The sequence below is a fragment of the Solenopsis invicta genome, unplaced genomic scaffold (assembly GCF_016802725.1).
Source record: "Solenopsis invicta isolate M01_SB unplaced genomic scaffold, UNIL_Sinv_3.0 scaffold_258, whole genome shotgun sequence".
NCBI lineage: Eukaryota > Metazoa > Arthropoda > Insecta > Hymenoptera > Formicidae > Solenopsis > Solenopsis invicta.
Genome location: NW_024105259.1, coordinates 2,011 through 20,420, shown reverse-complemented (window position 1 = coordinate 20,420; position 18,410 = coordinate 2,011). Strand labels below are relative to the sequence as shown.

Here is an 18,410-nt window from a genome sequence, read left to right as displayed (position 1 = left end):
TTGGCGCAAGCGAGATTCGTTGAGGAGAGAAAAAAAAAACTTGAACCGCCGCGGCTCTGTCTCGAATATTTCCCGAGAAGAAATTTGGCGGCGATACGTTCAAATAGTTAACTGGCTTTCCGACTCCGTTTTCGCGCCTGTGTGCAATAAGCAGGGTGCGTCTTGGTTGCAAATTGCTTGTCTTGTGTTACTTTGAATTTCACGCCGCCGATCCATAAAATTAGACGTTTAATTTTATGGTTTATGACCGTCACGTTTATGTTTTTCAACTTTTACGCACGCATACGTTTTGTGGTACATTTAAACGCAAATTTCAATATCCTCTGTCACGTCCGCGACGCTGCGGGTATAAATTTTTCGACACCGATATTGAGCAGACGGGCAAGCCAGCATTCACTAACAAATTCAACTGTCAGATCGCGTCCTGTTCCTAACATTTTCCAGCGCCGGATAGTCGCGGCAGAGTGATTTGCACGCACGGCCAGTAAGTCGTAAAATTGTATTTCACATTTTCCAGTGATGGAGGGTCGCTAGAGAAAAGCTGCGCCTACGACACTCGAAAAGTAATAAAATCTCCCATCCAACATTTTCCAGTGCCGGATGGTTGCGGCGGAGAAGTCCGCTCGCACGGCACTTGAATTTGAGTTTCCTCATTTAAGAAATCTGAGTGGTGGTTGCATCAGCAGCAACCCCCACTAAGAGTACCGACTTGCCGCGCTTTTCTCAGAGCTTTGTCTAAAAATCGTATAAATAGGGATGCAGCCCGCGACTCCGAGCAGTTCGAACTCGACAGTCGAGATCAGGGCTAGTACAGCTGGAACAGTTCCGTGTTGCAATCGTAGCGACCGAATTTTGTCCGAGCTATTAGTTCGCGTTGATCGATACAGCGATTCATTCTTATTCCATTCCTAATTCGAAATCAAGTTCCAATCCAGCGCTAATATTAAGTCGAGGCCACTTCTAAACCTAGTTGAGATTAACTCTAACTTCTAATCTAAATTTAATTCTAATTATAGTATAACGTAGTTGTAGCTCGAACAAGTTGTGTTGCTTTCTTCCTTACGCTTATGGCAATAAATTGTAATTTACACACTTAAACGCTTTGCTCAATTTCCATCCCTACTTCCACTTATCTTCATGCACGCTATATCGCGAGTGTAGTGCACAAGCAGAAGTATTACGGTCGAGACCCGAAGACAACCGAGCAGCCAAGAAGGACGAGGACAATCATCACCTGACCGGTGCGGCCACCAAGGCATAGGCAACAGTCTCAGAAGCAACCGCCATTCCAAAAGCTAAGTCGCAATGCCCAATAAGGCATGTCACATAACACGTATTTCTCAATCCGAGCCCCTTACTTCAATTGGCTTAACTCCGCGTTGTGTAGCCTAGCCACCTTCCACCAGCACCAAATTAATCACACTATCATTTGCGACAGGTGCCAAAATAACTTACCCCCTTGCGACCGCGTATATTACGACTCGATTACGCGTCACCATTTAATTGTCGGCGGGGACGAAGAAGCCATATGGTGTTCGTCCTGCAATAGTTTAATCTCATTTCCAAAGACCGCGGTTGACTGCGTCGAGTGCTACGAAGCACTAAACGATCTCGCGCGTCATTTATACGATTCAGAAGACAAGCCGTATCTTACAATTGAGCCTACTGTTATAGAAATCGAAGAAACGTGCACGTGTTCATGCTTCGAAGAATAATAATCACATACGATAAACTAGAGCATGTGCCCACCGTCGCGCATTGCCATTTTCTCGGTCCGTGCCCAACGCGAAGCAAATCGCACGTTCGGTACATGGTTACGCAGTGCCCGGTGCGTAACCTCTCTGTATTTTCGCAACGACGACAAATCAACGGTAGTATGCCTCGAGTGTAAAAGCAAGCACTCGAGCACCAAAAAGGGAGATTACCTCGGGGTAATTACACATTATATCCATCTCGGCCATTTATATAATCCGCAAAAGTGCGATTCTTGCCACTCGCCTGTAGCTACCCGCCGCCATTCTCTCGATTGTGACCGTTGCTCCCACGAGTTGGAAGAATTCATAACGTATTTAATCCGAGAAGGAGATAGTCCCTGGAACGACTCTGACGCAACCATACTTGCGCTCTCGCAGCACACCCTTTAAGGTTATAAAATCCTCCTCTCTAGGCCGCCGGTCGCGGAGAATCGGGCCCGTCCGCCGGTAAATCCGGCCACGCGATCCGCTCTTGGACTGTGGAGCTCCCGAAGCTTAGGCTTTGAAACAGCCAGAGTAGGCTAGTACCACTATGAGGAGACGACTGTGACGTCACTGGTACCCCCACTTTTCTTATCACGGCGCACAGCGTCACAGTCATCTCCACATAGTGATACTACTCGTCGATCTCTCCCCACCATCATCACTACCACCGCAGATAGCTGCCCATAGCAGCGCAATCAGTGTTGTTATCTTACTTTGATCTTTTTAATGCTAGAGCTTTAATAAATTTACGATTATACAGAGAGAATACTTACTACTACTACTACTCTTCTATCGACCAATTTTGTTTTTTAATTTCTTAAGACTTATAACTGTTTTTAAGCTAATTTATGAGAGGTTGTTTTTTAAAAATACACATTTATTAAACATTTAATAAACATATATATTTATTATATATTCTTAAAAATACAGTAATTTATGTAGTTTGTTTAATAATCAAAGTAATTTTTATAAATTAATTTTCTTAGCCAGTTGGAAAGCATGCTCAGTATCCAGGCATTATGCACATGAACACAGCGGCGTAACCAGGTTTATTTACTCTAAAACCGATGTATTGGCCGCAGCAATGTAAATAACAATAATTATTATTATTAAGTAGCGAATATGCCTTAAAAAGTTATATAATGTACCAAGTTATATACTTGATAACTTTTTGGGCGGTGTAAGTTCTGTATATCGTTGTTAGCTCGAGAAAAATAATGTGGAATTCTTGCTTGGCAAATATCGGATCTTTTATATTTACTTCGTTACAAATCTGTTTTTCAAGAACACTACGTACAGTTTTAATAAAATGCGTTACGGAATGTAAATCCATTTTAAAATCATTTTTTGACACTTCTATATTTATCCGCTTGATTAAAATATCTTTACAATAATTGACGCATTCAGCGATTGCTTCAAGTTTTTTCAAGCGTTTATTAATGCATACACATATTTCTTTAAGATTATCAAAAGTGTTTTTTTGGATTATTATTGCCCGTGGGTTAAATTTTCTTCTCTTTTTTGCAGCGTCTTGACGATTTTGTATATCAAGCTTTTCCCTGCAATAATTTTGCAAACCCTCAATAATTATAGATAGTTGACCATATGAAATTGTGAGTAGTAGTAAGAAATCTTCTTTTATAAATTGCTGATCACGCATTTTCTCAGCCACGTCATTAGTCGTATCAAAATATTCGGATATAGTGTTAAATCTTTCTGGAAATTATACCAGGCATTTGTTTTAAATGACACGCCAATAAAATCTTTTCCGATTAAACGAGCCGCTGGATATAAATCGCCACTTTGTTCATCCTCTTCGAATCCGATAATTATTTTCTTACTAAAAGAAAGATTTAATTTATATATTGTAGGTAGAAGAAGTTGTTTCTCTACAAATTTGCACAAATTACTTGTTTCACATGATTCGGAATTGGTACAGCTGCTATCCGTTTTTCGTTTTGCCATGTCGTTAGTCACAGTACAATATATCGTAAGGTACTTATTAGTTTAATTAACAAACGTCTAATGAACGCTGTGCTGTCGATCTTATACACTTAGTGAAGATTAGTGCAATAGTGGGGCAGAAGGATTACCTATAAATCTTAATATACCACAGTGCCGCAATTCCGGACTCCCCAAAGTTAACACATAAAGGCAAACACATGCACGCGTTAGGTAATATGAAACTGCCTGCTACACGTCTCGCGATAAAAAACGAGTATCCCATACATTATTACGTCATTGTTTGGGCTTGTACATCCTGTGTGAAACAAAGCAGCGTTTTTATTTGATAGATAGACAAATAAACGATAATAAAACACGTTAATATTAGAATTTATTTAAAACCGTTAATATGTATGCATAAGTTTTTTCCGGTTTTTTGGTAAAAGAAACACGTAATTTTCAAGGGAAATTAATTTTTTTTAATTCAAAATATTGGCCATCGGTTTCTACACATTTCGCCCATTTTTCAGGTAATTTATGAATACCATGCCAGAAAAACTGCTTGTCTTTTGCGGCAAACCATTTGTCGAGCCATTTTCCAACTTCCTCGAAATTGCTGAAGTGCTGCTCTGCGAACGCGTGCCCCATTGATGCGAAGAGGTGATAGTCAGATGGCGCCAGGTCTGGGAAGTACGGCGGGTTCAGAAGGATGTCCCATCCAAGAGATTTTAAGATGTTTTTCACTGGTATTGCTGTGTGAGACGGCGCATTGTCGTGTAATAAAATCACTTTGCCATGTCTTCTGGTCTATTCCGGTCGTCTTTCGATTAATGCGTGGTTCAAATTAATTATTTGTTGGCGATAGCGTTGTGTATTAACGTTTTCGCCGAGCTTCAAGAGTTTATAATACACAATACCGCTCTGGTCCCACCAGACACAGAGCATGGTTTTCTTGCCGAAGCGATTTAGCCTTGGTGTTGATGCACTGGCTTCGCCAGGTGAAAGCCACGATTTTTTCCGCTTCGGGTTTTCAAAATAAATCCATTTTTTGTCACCCGTCACAATTCGATACAAAAATGATTTCCTTTTGTGGCGTTGAAGCAGCATTTCACAAGTGACTTTGCGATTTTCCATTTGACGTTCATTCAAATTGTGTGGGATCCATTTACCGAGTTTATTGATCTTTCCCATTGCTTGTAAACGTCTGTTAATTGTTTCTTGTGATACATGTAATGCTTCTGCTAATTGCCGTTGAGTTTGAGTTGGGTCATCACCCAATAATTCCTGCAATTGCTCGTCTTCGTATTTTTGTGGTCTACCAGAGTGCTCACTGTCTTTCACATTGAAATTACCACTTTTAAATTGTCGAAACCACGTCTGACGTGGTCTAATCGATGGAGCGTGTTCACCATATGTTTCTACCAGCAAACGATGACTTTCAACAGCCTTTTTCTTTTCATTAAATAAAAAAAGCAATGCGTGCCGCAAATGTTGTTTTTCAGGCACATAACTCGACATGATCACTGAACAATAAAACAAAGACGCTAGTTTTTGGCGGACTCCACTTGTGTGTGTTTGTAGTTCTATGTCAGACGAACAAAATGACGTATGTGTCAAATTAATACACTGCGTACTTTTCGCTGGCGCCATCTCTTAGTGAAACCGGAAAAAAACTTATGCATACACCTGGTACAAGGCATCTCTTTAGTGGAGTCTACGACAATAACAGACGAGGTCCGATACTAATAACGGTAAGATATTTATATTTTATTGTTAAATAAATAAATATATATATATATATATATATATATATATATATAATAAGATCATTTATATGATGCAGGGTCTGTACCTGTGAGTCATACGACGGAGGTCGTAAACTCGTTTAAACACTTTGAAGATTAAGTTAGTAATAAACACATTAAAAAAAACTAGTAGAAAAATTAAAATAGTGATCATTAATGTATTACTACAGGTATATCATCAATGCAAGTGGGGTGTGGTCGCTCTACTGCTGTAGAAGTGGTGGAAAAAGAAGAGTTGCACGAGATTAGGAGAGAAGGCGTGATAGATGTGGATCCTATTGAAGAAAGAGAAGCGTTACAACACGCTCGAAATGAAGTCAGAGCCAATAACATTTAATATATCGAGCGAGAACCAACGCTATTTCCAACGTTTGATGCGTACGGTCGTGAAATAACGCTCGTTATTTATCAGGCTCCAGAGGCTTTCGATCCATTAATGTGGTTGGATAAAGTACTTGCACAAATACACGCGTATCTTAAAAATCGAGCGATCCTGACGATTACATAGGTGTAACATTTACAGCCGATATTTTTTCACTTGGTCCAGTGTGGTTATCTTTTCATTATGTACGCGATTTTCATGTAGACTTATGGGCGCTAGTGAGCCGAGCCGCACAAAGCAATACAAATTTTTGTATTAACGATAGCTGTACGATAACATGTTGTGTAATACGTGGCGTAAACGGATGTTTGCAAAGAAAATTAACCCATGATAATGTGGCAAAACGGTCGATATTAACGGTAACAAATACCGATAATTTATGCCTCCCACGTTCATTAGTAACAGCTTTGGGATATGCAGAACGCGATGAAATTCGTTCGGGTGAGTTACATCGTTATTGGATGGCTATACGTTTGGCTAGGGGTAAACTACAAAAAGAAAAGGCGCTCGAGCTTGTAAAAAATGCTAAAATAAATATACCGCCTAATGGTTGTTCTATATCGGAGTTAGAGTATTTTCAAAAATATTTAGCAAACTCGGGTGTAGCTATAATTGTATACGAGGTTGAAACCCTAGGGCATGGTGGAGAGCCTTTATATGATGGGACAGATTATGTAATAAATTCATTCACTAGCGTCGTACATACGCTACGTGTTCTATATTATCGAAGATTACACCATTTCAAGCCGATTCTAAATTTACACGCCGCTGTAGGAAGCAGGGGTTTTTGCGTGTTTTGCAATGTAGCGTATACTAGAATAAGCGATCATAAATGTTCGCGCAAATGTAATCGTTGTATGGTCCAACTACCGTGTATAATAACCGCAAATCCCCGTATTAAATGTAATTTTTGTAAACGCTCTTTTTATAACAACGATTGTTTTCAACAGCATTTAAAAAACCCGTACGATGATACAAATAAGAGAAAAATAAATAAAAACAGTGTTTGCGATACATTAAAAATATGTGACACGTGCTCAAGATTTATGAAAATAGATAAAAAAAAGGGGAACATGATTGTAACGTGGTATATTGCAAAACATGTAAAGATTTTTGTCATATTAACTATTTATGCTATATACAGCCTATAAAACAAACTACCGATAAACGACCGAAAATATTGTTTTTATTTTATGATTTTGAAACACAACAAAACACGCGCATTAAAGGGGATGATAAAAAACGATTACATGTACCAAATTTATGTGTTGTGCAACAAACATGTACTTATTGTTTAGAAGATAATGATGATGATGATATGACAAAATTATGTCAATATTGCGGTATACGTGAATATGTATTTGATCAAGACCCTGCAAAGCAACTTGTTGATTTAGCTACAAAGCTACTACGCTTGTTTAGTCGTACAATTTGTATCGCTTATAATGCGAAAGCTTTTGATGCTCAATTTATTTTGAGACATTTTGCTACGAGAGGTGGTGTAAATGAGATGCCGTCAATAATACTAAACGGTACAAATATCATTGTAATGATGATAGGGCCACACGACATTTCTCGATAGTTTAAATTATCTTCATATGCCAGTGAGTGCTTTACTAAAAGCTTTTGAACTTAACGGTTGTACTACAAAAGGTATATTCCCACATTTATTTAATACACCTGAAAATCAAAATTATAGGACCGTTACCAGATTTGAAATATTATTCAAGTTGTTATATGCAAAATAATGAGCGCGAACGGTTTTTATCTTGGTATACTAAAGCAAAGGAATTAAATTATATATTTGATTTTGAAAAAGAAATCGTACATTATTGTAAAAATTATGTGATGATATTACGTAAAGCCTGCTTAGCTTTTCGTAAAATGTTTATTAAATGTGGTAAGGTTTGCCCTTTCGAGGAAAGTACCACAATAGCATCAGCCTGTTCACGCGTTTATCGTAAAAATTTTCTTCAAAAAAATAAAATTGGTATTATACCAACGGGCGGTTATCGTTGGGGTCAAAATCAATCGCATAAAGCTGTTTCTTGGTTGATTTGGACAGAGTGCGAATTGGGTCGTGTTATAGCTCACGCTGGACATGGTCGTGAGACACGATTACCCGAAAGTGTTTTAATTAACGGATATTATGAAGAAATCAATAACGGCGTGACGATTAAACATGTTTTGCAATTCCACGGTTGTTATTGGCATGGTTGTACCCGATGCTACACTGTAAATAGAAACCAAGGAATCGGTTATGATACAATGGATGCCCGTTTAGAACGTATTCAGTTTATTACAGCAAAAATTATAGCCGCTGGATATGTTTTAACAGAAATGTGGGAGTGCGATTATGAACGTATTTTAAAATCTAGAGAGGATATGCGTATGTTTTTAAAAAATTATCCAGCTATATCTCAGCCTGCGTTAAATCCCCGCGATGCTTTTTACGGTGGTCGTACAGAGAACGTGATGTCTCTTTACGATGTAAAGGATAATGAGAAGATACATTATGTCGATGTATGTTCTTTTTACCCATACATTTGTAAAACAGGTATATTTCCTGTAAGACATCCGAAAATATATGTCGGTGAAGAGTGTCACGAATTAACGGGTCCAGGTGTCGAAATTGATAAAATAGAAGGATTCGTTTATTGTTCAATATTATCACCGCGTATGCTTTATCATCCTGTATTACCGGTGCGTATGCATGGTAAATTAATGTTTGCTTTATGTCGTACATGTTGCGAAAATATGTGTCAAACAGCGTGTACACACGAGAATGTTGCCGATCGCGAATTCACCGGTACGTGGGTAGTACAAGAAATACGCAAAGCTATAAGTGTTGGTTATAAGCTTGTAAATATTTATGAAATTTGGCAATATGAGGTAACGCAATATAATCCCCAATCTAAGGAGAGTGGTCACTTCACAGAATACATTAATACTTTTTTAAAAATTAAACAAGAAGCTAGCAGTTGGCCTTCCGATTGCACCTATGAAGAGTCAAAAAGACGATACATAAAGGAATATGAGCGAGCGGAGGGTATTAAATTAGATCCTGAAAAAATATGTATCAATCCTGGTCTCCGAGCTTTTTCAAATTATGTTTGAATTCTTTTTGGGGAAAACTTGGTCAACGTGAGAATCTACCTAAAGTTGAAATTGTAACAACGCGTAAAAGATTAATACAACTGCTTTCTAGTAACGAAGTTGATGTTACAAGTATATTACCTGTTAATGATGACGATGTTTTATATGTTGGTTATGTACATATATACAGATGAAAATTTAACGCCATCCGCTCTAACAAATATTGTGATAGCTGCATACACGACAACTCAAGCGCGTTTAAAATTATATGAATGTCTCGAGCGCCTCGGAGATAGGGCTTTATATTGCGATACCGAATTCATGTAGTATATACGTAAGCAATAATTCTCAGAACGCTTATGAACCACCAACCGATAAATTGTTGGGTGACTTGACGAATGAATTAGCGTGCTACGGTGAGGGTAGTTACATTAAATCTTTTGTTTCGGCTGGCCCGAAATTTTACGCATTTCTTGTACGTAAACTCGATGGTAGTACCGTAAAAATTTGCAAAACTAAAGGTATAACTCTTAATTTTGCAAACAGTAAATTAATCAACTATTATTCTGTCAGATCACTCGTTACAGATAAAGGAGATACGTCGATAATTTATTTTGATTTTATTTTGACTCTATCAGACGTACGGAGCTTCATAACGTAATAACGAGTACAGAGAGTAAAACATGTAAGCAGACATTTGATAAACGAAAACGGTATGGGCCTTATGGGATGTTACCATACGGTCATTGTAATTTATAATTATTTGTTATATAATTGTATTTTTGAGCTTTTGAATAAAATATCTTTGTATTATCAGAAGTTTATCGATTTTTCTAATATTTACCTGTATTACAATATAAAAGTTTTTAAGTAAAAACATCAGCCACCGAGCGTTATTCGTAAAAATGGATACACGGTGGAAACACCCTTGGACCTCTATTATCTGCGGTCCCACAGGCTGTGATAAAACCTTTTTCACATACATATATACATATTAATTTAAAATACAACCTACACTTTTATCATTATATACAAGACTTGTTAAATAATGATTAAATCAATTTCCAGTACTGGCATTGATTGGAACATAGTTCTAATAATAACATTAATATTTAACAAAATTAATCCAAGTTCCGGTAAAAATAATATAATAAAATGCAGTATGCTAAAAAATAATTAGAAAAATTATTAGTTAAGTTTAACATAAAGATAAGTGTTAGGACGTGATTATTTGTCATTCTCATTCATTTGCTTATTTGTTTGAATGGCGCGCGTATTATATGCCAGAGCTCATGGGAGACATTCAGTGTGCAACAGCGGCGCTAGTAACCGGGGAAGGACACGTGTGCGCGCCACCGTCTAGTTATGTAGTAATTTCTGTATCTAACGAACGTCAAGAGCACTCACAGACTTAATAAAGACACACACTGATTCAAGAATTTGCAATCTCATTTTTGGCCTTAACATTTTGGTCATCACGAGCCGGATCAAGTCCGAACAGAATACGATTTCAGTATACAGTCCACATACACAATTTGCTGAATATTTAAAGCAATCGACAAGGCAAGCTAGCAATCAACAGGTTTCAAGATGGCAGAAGTTGTCGCCAAATTACGCAAGACACGTGGATACGTGAAGGCGAAACTTACGAGAATAAGAACACAAACGTCACAAATCATCGACGACAAAGGCAGACTCGACAAAGAGGAAGCTGAAACAAGATTGGAAAGGTTAGAGGAAATCTATCGAGAATTTGAGCATGTTCAACAACAGTTGTTAGAACGAGTAGACGACCTCTCCGAGGAGGACACGGCGGAGGAAAAAGCCTTTGAACAAAAATATTTTGAGGTAAAGTCATTATTAAAGCGTTTTACAAAGGTGCCTTCAGAAGGTACTGAATCTAGTAGCACAAATGCTATCGTGCAATTGTTGCAACAACAATCTGAAATAATTTCGCAAATAGGGCGTGGCACACAAAACGAGGTGTCAGCCAACTCACCGTCAATTGAAAACGAAACGTTATCGGCCATACTGTCACGTCAAACAAAGATTCTCAATCGTGTGGCTATGAACGCAAATTCAACTAACCCAGACACTAGAGTCAAGTTACCTACAATTAAACTTCCGCGTTTTGATGGAAAAATAGAAGAATGGAAATGTTTTAGCGATAGTTTCCGTTCAATAATACACGATAAAGCTAACTTATCAGATATTGAAAAGTTTCAATACTTGATTTCGTCGATTTCGGGCAACGCCGCGAAAATTATAGAGTCTATAGAGATGACAAGTCAAAATTACAGAACGGCTTGGGAATTGTTAGAGCAAAGATACGATGACCCAAAGTCGTTAAAAAAGAAGCACATACAATGTTTATTTTCAATACCTGTGGTAGCAAAGGAATCCGCGAGGATCCTTCGAGAGCTAATTGATTATACTTCCAGACATTTGCGAGTTTTGAAGGTGTTAGGTTTGCCCACTGATTCTTGGGATGAACTCATATTACATATGCTAAAAAACAAGGTTGATACAAGGACTCTTCGTGCATGGGGAGAGGAGATAGAGACAAATGACAATCCAAGGCTAGTCGACATGATGGAATTCTTAAAACGAAGATGTCAAACCATAGAGCGAATCGAATCTAGAGTAATCGAAAAAACAGAACGCACTAACAAGGACGGTGATCAGAGAGGTAAAGGTGCCGTAGTGACTGGTACAAAACCAAATTCTTCTGCAAGGAGTGAGGTTATTAAAAAGACGACTCTAACCACCGCATTAGAGTCAGGTAAGTGCTATTTTTGTAACGGTAATCACTTAATCTATTTTTGTGAGAAATTTTTAGCTTTATTCATACCTGATCGTATCAAAGAGGTCAAACGATTATGGTTATGCTTGAACTGCCTAAAAAATGATCATTACATCAAGACGTGTAAATGTGGTCCTTGCCGTGAATGTGCCAAAAAACACAACACGTTGTGTCACATGTCACAAATGGAAAGGGTTTTGCCAGCTGAACCAGAGCCGTCAATTGATTCAACAGGTTCAGAGTCTCAGTCAGAAACAAATAATAGAACAATAGCCAATAATGTAAGCGTTCATCATTCTTCAAGTGGTGGACAGAGACGTCTCATGGCTACAGCAGTGGTTGAAGCGACTCAACGCAATGGTAACACCATACCCGTCCGCGTACTGCTTGATAGTGCAAGCGAAGCTAACTTCATTACAAAACATACGCACAATAGATTAGGATTAAAATGCGATAGAGTATCAGAAGTTATCTCTTGTCTAAATGAGATAGAGAATAAGATTCATAGTTCATGCGATGTACAAATCAAGTCCAAACATTCTAGCTTTCAGTTAAACGCTCAATGTTTAATCGTATCTAAAATTACCAAATACTTGCCATCCGTAGAAATAGATCATAAGAAATTGCAAATTCCAAACAATCTCAATTTAGCCGATGCTGAGTTCTTCAAACCTGGCGCAATAGACATGCTACTCGGCGCAGAATATTTTTATGACTTAATGGATAATGGGAAAATTGAACTAGGAGAACATCAATTAATTTTGCAAAATACTAAACTAGGGTGGATAATTGCTGGTTCAATGCAGTCTGACACATCAAAGAATCAAGTTTGCAATTTGAATTCCTTAAGAGTAATGATATGTTCACTAAATCCCGAGGAGTCATTAAATAATAATTTAGAGAAATTTTGGAAGCTAGAAGGTTACGACGATGAAAAACAAATTACATCTGTCGACGAAAAACGTTGCGAAAAACTTTTCGAACAAACTACCGCGCGATCAAGCGATGGGAGATTTATAGTCAGATTGCCATTCCGTGAAGGGAATAAGCCTATCGGTAACAATAGAGGCATAGCTTTAAAACGACTAAATCAATTAGAACGTAAGTTCAAAGGCGACAACACATTTCATGACAGATACATTAATTTCATGCAAGAATACGTTAAGCTAGGACACATGTCTATTGCGAATGAACCTATTATTGATTCAGAAAACATTGTTTACCTACCGCATCATGAAGTAGTTAAGGAATAAAGCAGTAGTACTAAATTACGCGTTGTATTCGATGCATCAGCGAAAAATAGTAGAGGTGTGTCATTGAACGATGCACTGCTAGTCGGTCCTACATTGCAAGACGATTTAATTAACATAATCATTCGATTTCGATTTCATAAAGTAGTTATAACTGCTGATTTACAAAAGATGTATCGTCAAATTTTGGTGCATAGCAATGATAGAAATTTTCAGCGTATCCTATGGCGATTCTCACTTGACGAACCTGTGAAGGAATTTCAATTGAATACAGTCACTTATGGGCAGCAAGCATGTGCACCATACTTGGCTATACGATTTTTGCGAGAATTAGCAGCGAACGGATCTGAACGATATCCTCTTGCTGCATGTGCATTGTTAAATGACACCTACGTGGACGATATTATTACAGGAATTGATACTATTAATGATGCACAAAATTTACAAAGACAATTAGTTGCGTTGTTAGCAGAAGGGCAATTCTTAGCTCACAAATGGTGTTCGAATTCAAGTGACGTATTGGAAAACGTACCTACCGAATTGCGTGAATGTAATGCCAATTCAAATATTGATATTAACAATGTAGTCAAGACATTGGGGCTTAATTGGAATCACAGCTTAGATGAATTTCGATTTACAATTCAAACGATTTCGAGTGTCTCTACAAAACGAGAAATGTTGTCAGCAATAAGCAAACTCTTTGATCCGCTTAGTTTAATCGGTCCTGTATTAACGACAGCGAAAATATTAATGCAGAGGCTTTGGGAGATCAAGGTAATTGGGATGCCCGTCTTCCCGAAGAAATTTTAGAGAAGTGGAAGGAATTTCAAACTAATCTAGTCGATATAAATACGTTGCGAGTACCTCGATTGGTTGTCGGTTCATCAGTAAATAATGTAATAGCTATGCATGGGTTTTGCGATGCGTCCGAAGATGCCTACGGGGCATGCCTTTATATACAATCAAAGGACGCGTGTTCGGGCAATATAACAGCTAATCTACTATGTTCCAAAGCGTGAGTAGCTCCTCTGAGACGGCAATCTATTCCAAGATTAGAGTTGTGCAGCGCATTATTATTAGCCAAATTAATTAAAAACGTTATGCGGGCAATTCACATTGCTATTAATGAAATTTGGGCGTGGTCAATGGTGGTGTTGTATTGGCTGCGAGGAGACATATCTCGTTGGAAGCCTTTCATATCGAATCGCGTAGCCGACATTATCGACATTCTACCAGCTGACTGTTGGAAGCACGTCAAGGGCTCTGAAAACCCAGCGGACCTGATTTCACGAGGCGTTACACCTGCAAGGCTTATTGATAATCATATATGGTGGCATGGTCCAGGGTGGCTATCTGAACCTCATGTCAAAGCACCCGAACAAGGAGCACAGTGCCAGATCAAGAATGAAGATTTAGCATACATCGAGTCAAAGACCAAGAAGAACGCTCGCACCTGCAATTTAAGCTTGCAACAGCCAGTAGCGGATAACATCATTTATAAACTTATTCAAAATTGTTCTACCTCAACAAAAATAGAGCGTACAGTAGCGTACTGCTTCAGATTTATCGCCAATTGTCAGAAAAAATCGGAAGAAAGAATGTTGAATGGATTAACCATACAGGAATTAACAAAGGCTCAAATTACAATAATAAGATATTCGCAAAATTCATTCTTCAAGGAAGATCTACATCATTTGCAAGAACAAGGCCAAGTAAAACCAACTAGCAAGCTATTACAATTAAGGGCATTTTTGGATAAAAATGGTATTATCAGGGTAGGTAGCCGTCTTCAAGAGGCACCTTGGAGCTTTGAACGAAAGCACCCTATTCTATTACATGCTAAGTGCAAGTTTACACGTTTGATCATCGAGAGAGAACATCGCAAGCTGTTACATGCTGGACCTTTGTTATTACTTGCCTCAATACGGCAACAGTATTGGCCTTTAAATGCTAGGAATCTAGTGCGTCAAGTTTGTCGCAATTGCATTCGATGAGTCAAGACTAGTCCTAAGGGATTAACACAAACTATGGGATCACTACCCAGTACAAGGATCACTCCGTCACGAGCATTCAGCATCACCGGTGTTGATTACGCTGGGCCCATCATTACACTAGTTAACAAGGGACGCGGTAGAAAAACTTGCAAATCCTATATAGCTTTATTCGTCTGCTTTACTACAAGAGCCATTCACTTGGAAGCAGTGAGCGAGTTATCTACATCAGCCTTTATGGCTGCGTTACGACGTTTTGTGGGACGAAGAGGAGTACCACACAAAATCTGCAGTGACAATGCCACTAATTTTATTGGAGCTAAACGTGAATTAGCTGAAATCCATAAATTCGTTCGCACATCTATTAAGGAAACCATTGGCGATGCTTTGCAACAAATGCACATTGAGTGGACATTCATCCCGCCTTATTCACCCCATCTAGGAGGAATATGGGAAGCAGGCGCGAAGAGTTGTAAATATCATTTGAAGAGAATAATGGGCAACAACTTGTTTACATTTGAAGAGTTGACAACCGCTTTAGTGCAAATTGAAGCTTGCCTAAACTCTAGGCCTATATCTCCATTGTCTTCTGATCCATCAGATTTGTTACCTTTAACTCCAGGACACTTCCTGATAGGAGGACCATTGACAAGTCTTCCCGAAGTTGATCTGTCACATATCAAAATCAATCGCCTCGACAGATGGGAAGCAATTCAGCGAGCAGTTCAAGACTTCTGGCAACGGTGGGCGGCAGAGTACGTGGCCAACCTTCAAAATCGTGTCAAATGGAGGACAACAAGAGAAAACATTAAGATTGATGATCTCGTATTATTACAAGATGATAATCTTCCCTCTTTGAAGTGGAAAACAGGACGAGTAATTGATACACATGCGGGTAAAGACGGTTTAATACGAATTGTTACTGTTCGTACAGCTACTGGCACCACCAAGAGATCCATTGCCAAGCTTTGTAAATTGCCCGTAAACGATATGTCAGATGAAAAAGATTAGCCGTCTAATCTTGGTGGGCGGTGTGTTAGGACGTGATTATTTGTCATTCTCATTCATTTGCTTATTTGTTTGAATGGCGCGCGTATTATATGCCAGAGCTCATGGGAGACATTCAGTGCGCAACAGCGGCGCTAGTAACCGGGGAAGGACGCGTATGCGCGCCACCATCTAGTCCTGTAGTAATTTCTGTATCTAACGAACGTCAAGAGCACTCACAGACTTAATAAAGACACACACTGATTTAAGAATTTGCAATCTCATTTGGCCTTAACAAAAGGTAATAATACTAGTATTTCGTATACACTTTAAATTAGTTGGAAATTCTGTTTTTGTAAATTTTTCATTTAATTATACATTATTTGTATATTTTAAATGTTGTCTCTTTAGTACGGATGATATTGAAAATACTAATAATTACGTTGATATGGAAATTGCAACACCAAGTATGTCAACTATGAATACAGAAAGTGCTGCTCAATGTGAAGTCATCACTCAAACTCCAAATACATCAAAAGAAAGGTAATAATATTAGTATTTTATATACGCTTTAAATTAGTTGGAAATTCTGTTTTTGTAAATTTTTCATTTAATTATATATTATTTGTATATTTTAAATGTTATCTTTTCAGTATGGATGATATTGCGAGTACTAATAATTACGAGGTGTGTTCAAAAAGTATCGCGAATTTTGAATTTTCGCGGGTTACGTATATTCGAATTTCGATCTTTTTGTGGCGTTATGTTGGTACTCATGTCTCTCACTTATGCCGACAAGCTCGGCCATTTTGAATGTTCACTTAATTGTTGACAGCTGCTTTGCTTGCACGTGTTTTGGATCGTCTTCGATTTTTACCTATTCAAAAAAATGGATCAAAGAACCTGTATCAAATTTTGTGTGAAAAACGAAATTAAGTGCGCGGATGCATTCCGAATGTTGACTGTGGCATACGGAGAAGCTACCTTGGACCGAAGCAACGTTTATCGGTGGTACAAAATGTTCTCAGAAGGCCGAGAAGATGTGAACGACGAAGAGCGTGCCGGACGCCCGAGCACTTCAACAACAGACGAAAAAATTAATGAAGTGGAGAAAATGGTATTGGCCAATCGTCGAATCACCGTTAGAGAAGTTGCTGAGGACCTAAACATATCGATTGGCTCGTGCCATTCGATTTTTATCAATGATTTGGGCATGAGACGGGTCGCCGCGAAATTCGTACCAAAATTGCTCAATTGCGACCAAAAACAGCATCGCATGAACATTGCTAATGAGATGTTGGACTCTGTCCGCGACGACCCAAATTTGCTCCAGAGGGTCATAACTGGTGACAAATCGTGGGTTTATGGTTATGACGTGGAAACCAAAGCTCAATCATCTCAATGGAAGCTGCCGCACGAACCAAGACCGAAAAAAGCGCGCCAAGTTCGGTCGAATGTGAAAGTTTTGCTGACAGTTTTCTTCGATTGCAGGGGCGTGGTGCATCATGAGTTCTTGCCACAGGGTAGAACGGTCAATAAGGAATATTACCTGCAAGTTATGCGCAATTTGCGCGAAGCAATCCGCCAGAAACGCCCGGATTTGTGGAAGAACAAAAATTGGCTTTTGCACCACGATAACGCCCCTGCTCACACATCGTTGCTTGTGCGCGACTTTTTGGCCAAAAACAACACACTAATGATGCCGCAGCCACCGTATTCCCCAGATCTGGCCCCCTGTGACTTTTTCTTGTTCCCTAAACTGAAGAGGCCCATGAAAGGACGACGTTACGCTACGCTTGACGAGATAAAGACGGCATCGAAGGAGGAGCTGAACAAGATAAAAGAAAATGATTTTTTGAAGTGCTTCGAAGATTGGAAAAACCGTTGGCACAAGTGTATAATATCTCATGGGGATTACTTTGAAGGGGACAAAATAGATATTCGTGAATAAATAAATAATTTTTGAAAAAACACAAAATTCGCGATACTTTTTGAACACACCTCGTATGTTGATATGGAAATTGCTACACCAAGTATGTCAACTATGAGTACAGAAACTGCTGCTCAATGTGAAGTCATCACTCAAACTCCAAAAAAAAACAATTAGGTACATAGGTGACATTTCTGAAAATGTGGAAAATATATCACCAAGAACCATTCTTAAATTAGTAAATATGTATAAGAAGTCTTCCGAAAAAAAGGACAAGATAATAAATAGATTGAGAGTACAGCATTATCGCCAGAAGAAGAAAATTAAAAGCCTAGAGGAGTTATTATTAGAACATCGTTCAAAGAGTTTCCTTTCTCTGACTTCATCAGATATTATACAGGTATAGATATAAAACAATAAAAACACGTATTTGTGTAATTACTTATACATGTAATTATTATACATAGGTACATATTTCTACTA

At 38.4% G+C, this 18,410-nt stretch overlaps 3 protein-coding genes across 3 annotated transcripts; all 3 read left to right on the top strand.

Annotated features, from left to right (window-relative positions):
• Positions 1-7,754: 7,754 nt before the first annotated feature.
• Positions 7,755-8,987, top strand: LOC113005778. Its single transcript, XM_026141660.2, has one exon. It carries the CDS (start codon positions 7,755-7,757, stop codon positions 8,985-8,987), a length of 1,233 nt encoding a protein of 410 aa, XP_025997445.2.
• Positions 8,988-10,556: 1,569 nt separating this feature from the next.
• Positions 10,557-13,022, top strand: LOC105202500. The gene is made up of 2 exons (XM_039459307.1): positions 10,557-11,748; positions 11,806-13,022. The coding sequence occupies exons 1-2, from the start codon at positions 10,557-10,559 to the stop codon at positions 13,020-13,022; spliced, it is 2,409 nt and encodes an 802-aa protein (XP_039315241.1).
• Positions 13,023-15,046: 2,024 nt separating this feature from the next.
• LOC105204996 lies at positions 15,047-16,021 on the top strand. The gene has a single exon (XM_026136469.2). It carries the CDS (start codon positions 15,047-15,049, stop codon positions 16,019-16,021), a length of 975 nt encoding a protein of 324 aa, XP_025992254.2.
• The last annotated feature ends 2,389 nt before the right edge of the window (positions 16,022-18,410 follow it).

Coding starts and splice junctions, on each gene's coding strand:
- LOC113005778 (XM_026141660.2), top strand. CDS start 7,755: ATGTTTATTAAATGTGGTAAGGTTTGCCCTTTCGAGGAAAGTACCACA.
- LOC105202500 (XM_039459307.1), top strand. CDS start 10,557: ATGGCAGAAGTTGTCGCCAAATTACGCAAGACACGTGGATACGTGAAG. Junction 11,749..11,805: donor AACCACCGCATTAGAGTCAG/GTAAGTGCTATT, acceptor AGAAATTTTTAG/CTTTATTCATACCTGATCGT.
- LOC105204996 (XM_026136469.2), top strand. CDS start 15,047: ATGGGATCACTACCCAGTACAAGGATCACTCCGTCACGAGCATTCAGC.